The sequence below is a fragment of the Lupinus angustifolius genome, chromosome LG04 (assembly GCF_001865875.1).
Source record: "Lupinus angustifolius cultivar Tanjil chromosome LG04, LupAngTanjil_v1.0, whole genome shotgun sequence".
Lineage (NCBI taxonomy): Eukaryota > Viridiplantae > Streptophyta > Magnoliopsida > Fabales > Fabaceae > Lupinus > Lupinus angustifolius.
The window spans coordinates 8,589,930-8,605,265 of NC_032012.1; the positions used below are offsets into that span (position 1 = coordinate 8,589,930).

Below are 15,336 nucleotides of genomic sequence, written 5' to 3' on the forward strand. Positions count from 1 at the left end.
ACACTTATTTCTTATACAGGGTGATCAGTGTAATGAAAATACAAAAATATGGGAGGTTTGTGTAAGTTTAAAAAAGTGAGAGGTGAGTTGTGTAATTTCAATAAAACTCAGGATGTCAGTGTAATTTACTCTAATGTTATTGTCACATCCACCATTCATATTTAATTATTATTATTGACTCTTAAATAAAAATAAATACAAATAATTAGATAATATATTGATTATATATAAATCTTTATAATGACGATGTATAAATATTACACTCAACCATTTGGACTCACTTATTCACGCAAATACACACTAGCTGCTTCACACAAATATATACCAGTTGTTTTAATTATGAACGCAATCACAAAAATACAAAAGTACATAGTAATTAGGTGATTACAATTACAGATGGTGGTGAAGCTTCAGAAGCAAAATCACTAACTTAACTCCACCAAGTATAAGCAGTAGAATTCTGTTATGGTAATTTAACTCACCCCCTAATATTGATTAATATACATATAGGGGTTAAATTACCAACACATTATGGTTTGTATTAAATAAAATATATTGAAGGACAAGAAAAAGAGCCTCTGAGATGTAAGCACAAGAATACTAAGCCATCTTTCCTTAAACTGAATCTCTTGTAGCTATACAAAACTGCAAGGACCATGAAGTAGCAGAATTTATATTAGAAAGCTGCAACACCACCATTGTATTTTTTATATGAAATATGAGAGTGAAATGGGAATTTATGAAGTACTAATGTTTTTATAAACTGATAAGGATACCATTAGTTTGGGTTTTAAACTTCGGAACTCATCATGTGGCAGTGATTGAAACCATATCACGCCGTGATTATGGACCACATTGGTGTGTCAAGCCATAATGGCTGCAACACAACCGCAACTGCAATTTAAAACCATGGGCTGGATAACGTTCTACTTCCGACTAAGTAGAAAATGAGGGGGAAGTGAGGAAAAGTAGAGGTTCGATGAGCAGCGTGCATTTAAACTTACTTATGAGACTCTGAACCAGGTGCTTTTGAGTCACTTGCAGATGGATTGAGTTGATAGTGAACTGAAATTAAACCACTCTCTGTTCCACTTGTAGATAAAGGAGATCCCTGGAAAGTTGCCTCTGGATTTTTTCCAGATGACAAGCCTGAAAAAGGAACATCTAAATCAAAATAAATAAAGCAAAAGGGTTCTTGCTGAGAAGAATAGAACATGGTTAATGTCATGGATAAAATAAAAAACATGGTATGGTTTAACCACAAATGAAACATATGTAAACAACATGTAACATTGAAAAGGAAGGCAAAACTCAATAGGGTAAAAAATCTTTAACTCCATCAAGAAAAAGCACTGGAAACATGCTCTCACAATTCACAATCCAAAAACAAAAAAAACTGAATGAATTCAATGCTCAACATCTAACAAAATAGTATTTTAAATTGGAAGCTTTTTTCTTCCTGAAAGTACATTGTTCTATGGCTTGGAAACTACCAGCCTAAAGTTCAAGGAAAAAAAAGAATTGGAAATTGCTAAAAAGTTTATATATTGAAATGGTGTCATTTCATGGGAGAATAATCTTTTGATAGCTCAAAGTCAAAGCTAAATCCCCCATGACATTGTAATACACAAGATTACAAATAAACACACTGTCTTATGCTTGATAAAGTTTACTTTTGCCACAAATGTTACCTTGGATTATTATCACAATAACGAAGACAACAGTAAGAATCATGGCCCAGGTGCTGCTATTGGAAGATGGTGGAGATTTAGCAGCTTTCATCTTCTTCAAGGCTTTCATTCGCTCGACCCTTGCACGCTTCAACATAGCGAGTTTAGATATCTCTCTGATTAGCTTATAGTCAGCTGCATCTAATGTTGGAGCTTGTGGAGGTCGTGGAGGTTTCGCTGCCTTTTTATTACTCGCCTTTTTACGTTTCTCCTTTACCATGGACATCTCTGCACGCCTCACTGAGTCCTGTCCCGTCAATGGCTTGTTTTCCAGTTCCACCTCATCCACAGAAACTTCACTTAAATTCGGTTCAATGTGTAAACTTGGCCTGTCTTCACTGTTTACAGAACCTCTAACAAAGCAACCAGAAATTTTAGATAATAACGTCTTTCCTTGTTTCCAAGTACCTGGAGTAGAAACTTTCATTGAATCATCTCTTATTAGTGGCATTCCACTTTCAAGATCAACTTCTGTATCCTTATCCAATGCACTTCTTTGATCCATCCCAAAGCCAGAAACGAATTCAATCTCTATCAGTTTTGTTATTAACCGACAAAATGCCTTCTAAACTGCCACCAGAAAAGCCAATCCCTTAAATCAGCACATCACACAAAAAGGAATTCCTGAACAGATTTTACGCGCTAAGGGCCTAGGTAACCACAAATCATTCGGAAACCCAGCTACACATGCAACTCAATGCCATATGCAGATATCTTCTAAGAGTGCACATTAGACAGATTCAGACAATAATAAAACAATTGACCCCAAAAAACTATGTCTCTTCCTCTCTAAGCAATTAACAGCAAGCTCAATCAATCACTTCTCCACAACCAGGAAAGTAGAAAATGTAAACCCAATAAGGTACTGACCCTGCATCAGAACAAGAGAAAATTCCAATCAATTGAACCTAATTAACAACCCTACAAAGACTTTTCCTTCAATTGTGGGAAACTTATCTTATCATGAGATGGTATAATGAAGTAAAGCAAATGATAAAGCTATAAGCAACCAAAAAGCATCAATTCAAACTTCAAGTTTTAAGCAAAGTATGCAAAAAAAATAATGAAAACCTTTAAAAGAAAGCAATGTAAAAAACTAGAAAATGCATTAGGCACCACCAATGACAGAGAAAAGGTTCTCAGCAATGAGAACACCCTTAAAGAAAGGCCAATGTAGAACAAATATATATAACCAATGAACCCCATAAAAACAAAATATACAAAAGTGATTAATTATGAATATAAAGTGCAAAATATAACCTACACCAATAGATGATTGATTATGAATAAATGGGTACCCATGAAAATGGAAAAAGTCAACAACTTTGAACTAGTTACAAGCATTACAATAAGAATTGAACATGAAGAAGAAGAAAACAATACCTTTGAGAAAAAGGGAAGGAACAATGGATCCGATGATATAAGGGAACATACACAACCTTAAGTTTTTTTTCTAAAACAATAATTTGATTAATTTCTATGTTTCTCTCTTTCTTTGATTTTTGCATGTAATATGGGAGCATATTTATAAAGAAAGATCCAAAAATAGTGAAGTTGACATATCCATTATGTACAACCCTCACCGACAGTTATGTCTTAGGTGTATGATACTGTCATTTGATTATGAATAATGGTTATGTTAACATCTGAATTTTGTTGTTTTGTTAAGCTAAAATAACATTACCAAAACTAATATAGTATAACTCATTAGAAATCCTCGTGAAATCATGACAACTTTTGTTAGTTAATGAGTTAATTCCTTAGTGACATAAAAAATAGATAAACAATAATCAACGTAAGACAAATATGTATACATCGACAACCGGTAGTATACAAGTTACTACATCAGTTATCATTTATTTTCCATCAGCATAAATTCTAAAATAAAAGTAATATAAATGGATATTAGATTATACATTCACTATGTATAAATCTTTATATTGTTAGTACATATATTACACTCGATGAACATTCATTGGACGCACGATTGGATATGCACCAACTATTAATACATGTGACTAATAACTAATTTTTAATTATAACCATTCATGATATGTTGTAAGACCTAAATTTATTGTTCTCATAATTTTTATACAAGAAAACTGTTATTACTTGAGTCATTCCATGTATATACATATCATATATAATTCTGAATGCAGAGTATCTGAGGATGAGGTTATGGGTATTCAATGCAGAAAGGTGTGCAAGTAAGGACACATATTATTGTGAATATCTTGCAGCTGTAGACTTTGGATTTATTTAGAGTCCTAATTTATGGTCTTGGACTCTTGTTTTTAGGAGCATGACCCACCCCCCATTAAAAAAAGTATTGGGTTGATTAATTGTTTCCTAATTCTTTTCCTCATCAACCATGATGAATTTTTCAACTCGTAAATCAAACTTGATTTCATTCCTTTTCAATATGAAAGCTAGCTTATACTTCAATATTAAAAGACTACTATTATTTGCATTAGTTTTCATTCCTTGTGTCCTTTTAATGTTACAAAAAATACACATTATATATTACGTCTCAATGAAGAGAATATGAACTCCTAAGACGTTTCAAATTAATGTTAAAATAATTTTCTACTACGGATAATAATTGTTAGGCAGATTCTTTAATGCATATATTAGAATAACATATTATAAAATAAGTGAAATGACAATTACATCCTTCATCTATGTGGGAGATTGCGAATAGGGGTAAAAGTGAAATTGAAAATTATAAGAAATTATAAAAAAGAAAAAAATAAACTTGTCCACAAATACACTTAATCACTTATATATGCATACCATCCTTTTTCAACCCTAATTGTTAATACCTATATGAAAAGCCAAAATCTGCATGAGCTCCTGAGAAATTTAAGTAATAACTAGACCAATATTATTGTTCCTGATTTGTATCGTCTAAATAATAATATTATTATTTTAGCATCAAGTTACTCTTTCATTTTTATAAGTTTTTATACATGCGTGTGTAGACATAAAATATGAAAAATAACATATAGAAATAATTTAATTTGTAGTAAAAATTTATTGAATTTAGCTGTTCAAAAAGGACTGCATTTGCCTAAAAGCCCAATTGAAACAACAACCTCTATGCTTTGACCTTGTTACAAAGGTAGTACAAATTTTATTCACAACATATAAAAAAACACATTAAGCCCTTATATCAAGACCTAGTAGCTATATATAAATGCATAAATAAGATAACCAAAATTACAAGAATCTATGCAAACCCTGGTGGTGTGCTTGAGGTAAATAGTTAACAATGGAAGCAGCAACAGCACAAAGATTTTGCACATAATGGTTACTATCTCTAAGAGGGGAATTAGTTGTGGCCATGCATTTATTCTCACATGAAATAGCTAGGTTTGCTATAGCAGATGCACCAGATTTTACACCATTATTGTCACCTTTGTTAATACAACTTATAGCTTCTGGTAAAAGCACTTTCACAATCTTGGTGTAAGAAGCTATGCAACTATCCAAAGCAATTCTCATTTGTTTCTCACTTGTTTTCTCAAAAACCTTGTGCACGTGTTTCAATGTGGCTGAGGCATTTATAGCAATAGCTTGAAGTGTTGTTCTAGCAAAACCTTCAATGTTAACCCTTGATGGACCATGTTGTGAAACTAAATGTGATTTTAAGGTTGAAACACAAAGGTTGTAATGTGGTGTTTTTCGACATATTTGTTCTACTAAGCTAGGTCTATTGATAGTGCATTGGATTGGTGAGATGAAGTAGATAGATGAAGTGGCCAAGTGAAGGAGAATAATAGTTGAAAAACTTGAAAGCTTCATTTTCTTTAGGGAGAAGTGAGAATTTTAGTTCTTTAGTTTGTTGAATATTTAGATGGAGTTTTTTGTTCTATGAACGTTGGATGATGCAAATTAAAGGGCTTTTATCTTGAGTTTTGTTCTATATTAGGAAATATATCTTGACGTTTCCCTTTGTGCTCGCTGAACCCTTGAGTCATGTGGTTCAAAATGGTTCAATCGCTACATTTTGTGTTGGAGCATTCAAAGCTTCTACTTCTTCAAAATGGTGCAGCCCTATATTATTTTAAACTACACTTCTTTTGCTTATAAAAACCCCAACTTATGTTCACATAAAAAATAAAAATATACTTTTAACTGTGTATATATTAGCATCTCCCTTAACTGTGTATATCACTATTTTGAACAAATTCACTATCATAAGACATTAAGACCCAAACATCATATACCTTCTTTCCTTAGCAACAATATATACATTCTTTTACTATATATACATTCTTTTACTATATATCATTATCCTGAAAAATAGTAGTTCCATTATTTGCAAGCTTCTAAGCTATAAAATACTTACCACTTCAAATTAGTTAACTAGTATTGTTGCAATAGCACTTTCTTTTCCCCTTCTATTAAGAATCAAAACATAACCATAAACATAATGACCCCAATAAAAATGAAAGAACATTACTTTTTGTAACATGACACAAAAAAAAGACACAAATACAACTTATGCTTAGTGGCATATTCTGATAAACATTGAAAACTAAGTATGAGATTGAATTAACTTGAAAGAGAAGAAAAAAAGAAAACATAAGATTCATAATATATGTACTTGACAGAAACCTTTAACGATCATAGTGGGATGAAGGATTGTATTTGTGAGCATTTTTTGATAGTATTACTAAGGATATTGGGTTACATGTTGATAAGAAAATAATTTCATTTGGAGTGGGTAATTATCTCTTCATGTTGCTCCATTGAATTGAATCTTTAGTATTTGGTATTTTTTAGGGATGGCAACGGGCACGGGTAGTAGCTACCTGCTACCCGTTTCAAAATAGAAGAGTAATACCCATACCCGCCCGTACCCGTGAGCGGGTATTTGCAAGTATTTCTAGGTAACCGCGGGTTTCTTATTATAAATAATTTTTTAAATTTTTACTTAAATTGTTTTTTAAATAAGATGAAACTTAATTATTTTTGTACCTTTTGATTGAATATTTGGCAAAAATGCTAAATTTATTTGTGGTTTCCATTTGTGTGATTTTTTGATCTCATTTTTTTAACAAAAAATATATATTTTCTTTGTAAAACATGTGTCATTTTACACATGTAATAATATTTGTAGGGTGTTTCACCACCAAACTCAATAAAATATGTAAACAAAGTAAAAGGAAAAAATATACATAGTGTAATAAATATTAGAATAATATATTTTTTATTTTAATTAAATATAACATATTATTCATATAAATAACGGGTACCCGCGAGTACGGGTACCATAATACCCGTACCCGCCCATATGTACTACGGGTATTTTTAAAAACTCATTTATAATACCCACGGGTACTCGTTTGTGACCCGTACCTATGCTCGTACGGGTTTTACCCACGGGTACGGATTTTTTTGACATCCCTAGTATTTTTAGGAGATGGGATGGGTGAGGTGCCTGGTCTCACTTTACTCTCACTTCAAGGTTGAATGAAGAAGTACTTTTATGAGAGCAAATGATGAAAGAGAAGTGGCCTAATAGGGAGTTAAGGACCCAAAAATAAAGACTTGAGGAACTTTAGGCAAGAGTCATAAGACGTGACCAAGAAAAACATTTGTGTTTTGATATGCATTCTAACCACAACTAAAAAAGAATACACATGTCAATAAAAATTGGAGCACTGTCAAATGGTATATAATATCCTTGCATGCATCATCCCACCGATGACATCAGTATAAGAAGACATAAATGTCTAAAAACATATAGATGACAGTATCCAAAGCACTTCCTATTGAGAGTGGGGTCCAGAACTGCAACACTTGATATGAAAATGTTGGGGGAAATATGTATCACTTGGAACCAACTAAAACTCCTCCAGCAGCATTCCTTCTGCTATATCAGCAATGAGCTGAAGGAGTCTAACAGCAATTATCAAAACAAAAAAATAAATATTTAAGGACTGTCCTGATAAAGAAAAATAAGATAAGAGCTAAAACCAAAACAAGATGAACTTTTATGGACTCAATTAAGTCTTTATTTTATTCCCGGAATAAAAAAACTTTCAGCTCAGTGATCTCTCCCTTTGAAGCCACAAGACAGAACAGAGATCAGAATCACGAGAAATAATTTTTACATTGACTAAGAGTTCTTTCTTTAAGAATATTAATACAACTTAAGAATAGAAGAGACTTGCAGCACAACACTAATCTAACAGCTAAAAAAATAACAATTCCACGCAAGATTTCCCAAAAGGTTGCTGACTTGAAGCATGGTTACATTCTTCCAGCCATACAACACCCCTCTCACTTTGTGTAAAGAACATCCTCCCATGGGTGGCGGTAGAGTGGTTGCTTCAATCTCTTTTGGTCAAAGGTGTGCCTGAAATTTTAAATAAGGAACAATTAGTGAGACTAAGCCATATAGTGTCTTCTTATTTGTCATTTTGGAGGCAACACAAATTCTGAGCTCATTGATTAATTACTATGAAAAAAGACCATGTAGTAACTGCAATAATGTAGAAAAGCGCTTTTCATTAGAAAGATATGTTTAAATTAAACTTACCCAATCAGACCAATGGAGCGTGCCAGCACAAAGAGACCATTTAGATAGCCAATCCCCACAATTTCATCGATCTCTTGTTTGGTGAACATTCCACTACCAGCAAGAAGATCCAAGAAAAGGGACCCAATTGCACCATCTACATTAAGAACTAGATTGTTTGCCTTCGTGAGAGTGTAAGTTTCAACTTCAACAGCATATTCCATGTATTTCACAGAAGGAAAATGCGTGCGCGCAAACTTCTGTAGCAGCTCAACTCTCTTGTCTTTGTTGTCCCTATTCTTGATCCTTTTATACAAAGCAAAACCAAGCTTTAGATATTCAGAACTATTTTAACAGTGTTTCTAGGGAGGGGAGGTTGCCTCATTCAGAGGCTAGTGTAATGTACAAGCTTTAATGAATGCCCTGTAGTGGTATGCTGGTACTTATAGGTGATCAACCAATAAAATATCATTGATGAGAATGAACCCAAGACCATATCATTGAGGAGAATGAACCCAAGTCCATATCATTGACGTAGTTATCCTACTAACAGAACCAACTCTCATTTGAAAAAACCAGAGATTTTTATAGCAAGAGTAAAAGTTGCAGAAACAACACATTAATTACTTAGTAAATAAACAGTTACCTGTGCCCTATTCCTGGCACACGAATGCCCTTCTTCTTCATACTTTCAACAAACTCATAAGGTGTAAGACTCTGTGACAAGACAAAAAATAGTACCATATGTTAAAGAGTTGTAGCGGAGTAGAAGTGAGGTAGTTGGATGATAAAAAATGGAGTGCATGGTGATTGGTGATGGGGATGGAGATCAAAATTTTAAAATTCCCCTTATTTAATTTCATTTGTATAAAAAAAATGGCCACTTTAACAACTCAATCCCTAAAATTTCAGTTCCAACTAGCTCCACTGGAAAAGCCTATTGGCTATTAACCATACCCTGTCACGAGCATCCTTGAAGTAGCGAGCAGCATCATCAATGGCACCCCCAAATCGAGGACCAATTGTAAGCAAGCCTGTTACATGAACTCATTAATTGCTAACCATTTTATGGCATCATAAGCTTACCAGTTTTGGTTATGCTATTAAATACTCAACCTACTTAGAAGTAGACAGACTAAAGGCATATGTTTACCTGATACGAGACTGGAAACTAAGTCCTTCCCAGCCCTTGCTGTGACAATAGTATTGTGAGCACCGGAGACACAAGGACCATGGTCAGCACATAGCATGATGCATATCTGACCAATGTAATGTATCAGCAAGATATAAGCAAGAAGATGACAACAATAGTTTGCTTTGAAAAGAAATATATAATTGGAAAACTGGCAGCAAAAAACTCTCTAACCACCCTATTTTTTGAAGGAAAACTATCTAAAAAGTTTAAACATAGGCCAGCTTCACATACTCAAGCGACATTGATACAAATCTTGAGAGAACCACACCACAAACACTAACCATTGTAGTGAGAAAGCCCAAGCCACATCAAGCCCACATCGAAATCTAAACTTCTGATGGGGGACTGAAGTCCCACACAATTGTTCTTATCTTAAATAAGAGTTCCATGCAATTGGATCTCAACAATCCACCATGCTTCACAGCCCTGGCACCCATGTGGCCTGGCTGTGCATTAGCCCTTTGACTAGTCTTGGGCAAATAGTGAAATGCCGGTGTCACCACCTGCATTACATGTTTGCAACTGAAAGACATGGTGGAAGGCTCTGATACAACTTGATATGAACATTGGGACCACATAACCACAAAAGCTAGCTATTGTAGTGGAAGATACCAAGACCATATAAACCCCACACGAAATCTCGTGCTTCTGATGCATGATTCAAATCTCTTACCTTTCAATTGGAACCTAACAGACACGCATACAAAGTAAAGAAGAAAAAAACATTCAAGAAAAGCTATGTTGTACTAAAAAGCTAACCTCAATAAATTGAGTACAGTAACGAGGTAGGCTGCGTTTAAACCACAAAAGAGAGATAACATCACCCACACCAAAACCCTTCTCAATGATGGAAGACATGGGCACACCAGCATAACATGGCTCCTCACCTTCGGAAAAATATTAGAAGAAAACTTCAGTTTAACTATCATTTTTTGGAGCCTAAGTCACAAAGAAAGACACACATATCTACATTGGAAATCAGTGTATCCCAAAATACCTCTGTCATCAGAAATGGTGGATATAATATGAGTTGGAGCACGGACTTTTCCACTCTTAATTGCAGTGTTAAGGTCCTCTGGGATTGGTGGAGGAGTAAATTCCTTCACCGATGTGATCTTCCCTTCTTCAACCTAAACAAAAGATAATCCAGCTATAATATTATAGTTTACTGTCGAAACGAAAAAAAGATTTTTTTGAAACATCATCCACTTCAGGGGATTGAGAGAAGATAGAAAACTCAAGAGATACAGAAAATTTTCAAAATACACACTAACTAACCAATTTGTCAAATGTTTCTTTAATTGCAACTTCAAAAGCTTCGTATGAAGTTGGAACAGCAGCCCCAGCTTCCTTTAGTGCCTGGTTCTTTGCTTGAGCAGACTCCAGCTCACCACCACTTTTAGCTCCCTGATTTATGCAAGTGCCAATGGACATTAAGAATATTGTCCTCTTATTATGAATGATTTATTGAGAACTTAGTCAAAGAAAATGGAGCAGTGACATACAGCATGACCAAATTGTACTTCAGATTTGAAGAGTCGTGCACAGGTTCCACTAACCCAGGCAACAACTGGTTTTGTCACCTTCCCTTGTTTTAGAGCTTCCACTAATGAATACTCATCACGCCCACCAAGTTCCCCAAGTACAACAATCATTTTGACCTGAGGTTTAATGTAAATCCAGACTGATCATTGACCAAAAACTGACATGCTCCATACTATAGTCAGCTAGTTATGGGTTGCAGATATTTTAGATGAAATAAAAAATTTACCTGTGGTATGTTGTTAAACCGTAAGACATGGTCAGAAAGTGTGGAACCTGGGAAAACATCTCCTCCAATGGCAATGCCTATACCAAAACAAGATATAGCTCAATGGCAGCACCAACAAAAACAGAAAAGATAAAATCAGCATATAAACTTAGTAGTACCTTCATAAATCCCATCAGTTACACGGGCAATGGTGTTGTATAATTCATTGGACATCCCACCCTGCAATTCAAAAGGTTGTCTTCGCTTATTAGAACAATTGCTGCATATGTTATATCATACCAATAGAAATAAAGCTCAAATGACAAATTACTGTAAACCACCATTTGGTATTCATATCAGATAAAAGCCATTTCATGTAAACATGTCATATTAGCTGAAGAAGATATTTAATAAGGGGGGTGGGGGTGACCACAAACAAATTGCAACGCAAATAACCATTCCAATTTGTCTTGTAGCACATGCATCTATTTTTACTATCTAGTATCTGTCAGAATATATGAAAGTATATCAAAATATATTAAATTATCTTATAGAGAATATCCAGAGATACTTAGATATAGAGATAATATCTCATATTATGATCATTGTATCTTAGATTTGTTTAGTCTTTAGAGTATCTTAGAAGATCTCTTAGGATTAAGATTACTTTATGTTATGATTTATTTTCTTATTCAATTACGAGTCTAGTATTAGTATAATGTTAGGATTTAAGCTCATGAGGAGAGCTCAACCCAAAAGACTAGTCTATTAGGTGGGAGAGCCTCATGGCTTAATTACCACATTGAGTTTACTATTCTACTCAATGTGGGACTCCTAACATATAAATAAGGGTTAATGTTATGTCTTTTGTATCAAATAATCACAATATTATCACATCATTATTCACAATGTTATCAATACAATTTACTATTTTGAGCATTCTTTTTTCTCCTTCCATATCTAAACCCTATAATTTCAACAATATCTTCATATATTAAACCTATGCAATAAGCTTATAAGAAGATTAAGGATTCAGGAGATTTCCCATAGACTAACTACTTTTCAAGATTTTAAATGAACTAAGCCATAATGGACTAGTATACACAAGAAAAGACATGATTCATAGTCATCTCTCCTACGATTCCCAAGGAGTTGCTGGTTTTTTCCCTACCAATTGGGGCTCTCCTTTCTTAACCCCCATGGGAATGGTCTACAGGGTTCCTCCTACTACAGGATGAGGGATTATAGGTAAAAAAATTGACCCGAATCTCTTTTCTGGTATAACAATTATCCATTACAAAAAAATATGTTCTTATTAATCAAATGCTCAATACCAAATAGCCAATAGTCTTTTAAAAGTTAATGGTGTGTTATCCAATTAGTCCGTAGTGGTGGATTCTTCCTCTGGGTAGAACCATAGAACTTAGAATACAGAAATGAATAAACAGAGGTATCTTATCTAAAAGTAGAATGTATACATTCACAAACGTTTTGAACACATTCCTCACCTCCTTAACACTCGCACATAAAGAAACTTCATGGTGGTACATACTAGACAAAAAGGGTTCTATTCTCAATGCAAGAAAGATGACAGCAACATATACAGTAAAATAATTAACAACATACAGATTTAGAAACAAATCCAACAGATCCAGGCCTGTAGAGCTTGCATTGAATTATATTGTCAATTGTTCCAGCTGTGTCACCAATCTTAAAAGCACCAGCTTGAATTCCACCGACCGTGGCTGGGCCAATAACAACCTGCAAAATTAAGAGAGCTAAAATAAGTTTTTTCATGTTCTATTTGGCCATTAACTTGATTTTATTTAAATTTCCATTTCAATGCTCACCTTATTGTTAGACCGGGCATATGCAATCAATTGTTTAGTGTCTGACTCGGGTACTCCTTCAGCTATAATAGCAACAACTCTGATTGTTGGTTGCTTCAAAGCGTCCATGGAAGAGGCGGCAGCGCTGCATGCAGATCAAAAAAATTCATTGTACTCGTGTACTGTGCATTAAGATACCGAAGACTCAAAACAAAAGTAGACAAGTTGCAGACCTCCTAAATGATGCAAAATTGATGAAGACATCAGCAGTAGGATGTGCAGCAGAAGCTGCTTCAATGCTGCAAAATAAGTCAACATAAGGCTAAGAACACATTACACAGTCAAACAAGAATGTCATTACAGGTTGGTTATTTTGTATTCAGTGGCATGCTGAAATAAAAAGGAGATCGCTAAAATGAAAAGTAAAATAAAACTCAACTACAAGTAACTGGAACCCAAACAGAAAGCAGAAAACGGTCTGTTAACGTATGATAAGAATGAGCATCACATACGTAGCATGAACTGGAATGGCAATTTCCTCCTGACCAAAAAAGAGCTTCTGAAATCCCTCAGAACCAGGATTGATTATTCCAGCAACTGATGGTGTTTCCCTACCTGCGAATACAAAATTGGAGTTTCCATCCATATTAAAAGCAAAGATTAATGCCACTATGTTTTGCTTTAGTCTATCTAGATGAATATTAAGATGATAGAGCTGATACAAACCACAGAGGAAATCAAAATCAAGCATCCGCTGGACGGGGAGTTGCTTGTAGTTATAAAATAAAGCTTGTGTAGTGCGGGAGAACAGTTGTCCGGTCGCCATGAGGAAGAAACAGACAAATCTGATGTCAAACTAAAGAATTAATTTCTATATTTAAAAAAAAATGGTATAAAAGGAATGTTTAGGATATTACCATATCAAAATTCATATTTAAAAGGACGCTAATTTATAAATAAACTAATGAATTAAATATAACATTCTCTAGTCACTTGAAATCACAACTAGAGGTTAATACCTCTCTCCAAAAGCAAACATTAGTCAACTATTTTAAGCAACTAAAATTTCAAGACAATAAAGTTTTGAAGATTCACAACAAAAGACGTGTGGCTATAAATCTTCATAATCAAAATAAGGGGAAACCCAGCAAACAGTAAAATACTAGTCAAACAAGAAATTAAGGTCCATACTCCACATCCACATTACTCCAAATAGAAAACTATTCCAGATTAAAAGGATGATCTGAAAAGCAATAAAAAGGTAAATAAACTAGTGGTGTAACAAAACAGAGTAGATCAACCAAATCCATAATGCGATAAAATACAAAAAATTTGTGGAGCATAAAGTTTTCCTGTTCAACGAAAAGCAAGCCAAAATTTGAAATCTGCGTAACTTCAAAATGAAGACAACAACACACACATCTCCAAGGAAACCAGAAATCACAACTTTATTAACCAATAAAGAAAATATCCATTACTTTCTCTAGGAAACAAATCAGGCAAGAACGAAATGCAGAATTACATTATAAATGAAATTCGAAAAAAAAGCAGAACTCAAAAGAATGAAATGTGTCAGCAAGCAGATCAACTTGGAAGCGATCAAACAACGTCAACAACACCGCGAATCATACATTATATATCAATTTAACAAAAAATACAACAATGATCCAAAACAAAGTGCAACAACTGACACAAACTCGTAACATGTGAAAACCAAATCTAAATCAATGCATGTAAGATCCATGAAACTTGAACTCAAAACAATGAACGGAAACCATAAGATCTCATAAATATATAAAGAAATTAGTAGATTTCAAATTCATCAACAAAGGATAATGAATTCATCAAATCACGCACATAATAACTAAACAAACTAAAATCAAATGAAGAGATCTAGGATCGCGTATATGAAGAAACAGAGTTAGGTGTTGGTACCTGGTTGAGTCGAGTGGGGGAATCGGAGAAGGAACTCAAGTGAGTTGGGAAGAGCGAGTTAGAAAGGAAATGATGGAAATGAAAGAGAATGGGTTTATATAGTGAGAGAATGACGTGTGGGGGTGTGTGGGGGTGTGTGGTAGTTAGCTATTGATGGCAGAAATTCAAGTAAAACAAGGTAGGTGACTCTCAATTTTTGAATTTTCTATCACACCTAAAAAAAATAAGATTTTAAAATGCGGATAAAGTTTTTTACACTATTAGCAAATCATTCATATTTGTATTACTTTTGTTTCAGAACTAATAATAGTTAACATGTTAATGTTTAATGAAAAATATTTACACCGTTAATGTATACATATTAAATG

At 34.0% G+C, this 15,336-nt stretch overlaps 3 protein-coding genes across 4 annotated transcripts; all 3 read right to left on the minus strand.

Annotated features, from left to right (window-relative positions):
• LOC109345544 lies at positions 508–3,193 on the minus strand. Of its 2 annotated transcripts, XM_019584608.1 has the most exons (4): positions 3,114–3,193; positions 1,692–2,601; positions 1,005–1,149; positions 508–645 (listed from the first exon to the last, which is right to left on the minus strand). In XM_019584608.1, the coding sequence occupies exons 2-4, from the start codon at positions 2,233–2,235 to the stop codon at positions 636–638; spliced, it is 699 nt and encodes a 232-aa protein (XP_019440153.1). In that variant the 5' UTR covers positions 2,236–2,601; positions 3,114–3,193; the 3' UTR covers positions 508–635. The 2 variants fall into 2 exon arrangements, with proteins under 2 accessions (XP_019440153.1, XP_019440154.1); XM_019584609.1 differs by lacking the exon at positions 3,114–3,193 and having other exon boundaries at positions 1,692–2,923.
• On the minus strand, positions 4,950–5,534 carry LOC109344603 (cell wall / vacuolar inhibitor of fructosidase 1-like). Its single transcript, XM_019583364.1, has one exon. The coding sequence runs from the start codon at positions 5,532–5,534 to the stop codon at positions 4,950–4,952; it is 585 nt and encodes a 194-aa protein (XP_019438909.1).
• On the minus strand, positions 7,731–15,112 carry LOC109345545 (ATP-citrate synthase beta chain protein 1-like). Its single transcript, XM_019584610.1, has 17 exons — positions 14,969–15,112; positions 13,760–13,878; positions 13,546–13,648; positions 13,267–13,332; positions 13,055–13,178; positions 12,831–12,965; positions 11,384–11,444; positions 11,226–11,302; positions 10,960–11,115; positions 10,733–10,861; positions 10,452–10,584; positions 10,214–10,341; positions 9,413–9,518; positions 9,217–9,293; positions 8,906–8,976; positions 8,281–8,565; positions 7,731–8,097 (listed from the first exon to the last, which is right to left on the minus strand). Exons 2-17 carry the CDS (start codon positions 13,857–13,859, stop codon positions 8,022–8,024), a joined length of 1,827 nt encoding a protein of 608 aa, XP_019440155.1. The 5' UTR covers positions 13,860–13,878; positions 14,969–15,112; the 3' UTR covers positions 7,731–8,021.

Coding starts and splice junctions, on each gene's coding strand:
- LOC109344603 (XM_019583364.1), bottom strand. CDS start 5,534: ATGAAGCTTTCAAGTTTTTCAACTATTATTCTCCTTCACTTGGCCACT.
- LOC109345545 (XM_019584610.1), bottom strand. CDS start 13,859: ATGGCGACCGGACAACTGTTCTCCCGCACTACACAAGCTTTATTTTAT. Junction 9,294..9,412: donor AGTTTCCAGTCTCGTATCAG/GTAAACATATGC, acceptor TTCATGTAACAG/GCTTGCTTACAATTGGTCCT. Junction 8,566..8,905: donor GTGCCAGGAATAGGGCACAG/GTAACTGTTTAT, acceptor TTTGTATAAAAG/GATCAAGAATAGGGACAACA.
- LOC109345544 (XM_019584608.1), bottom strand. CDS start 2,235: ATGGATCAAAGAAGTGCATTGGATAAGGATACAGAAGTTGATCTTGAA. Junction 1,150..1,691: donor TATTGTGATAATAATCCAAG/GTAACATTTGTG, acceptor TTCCTTTTTCAG/GCTTGTCATCTGGAAAAAAT.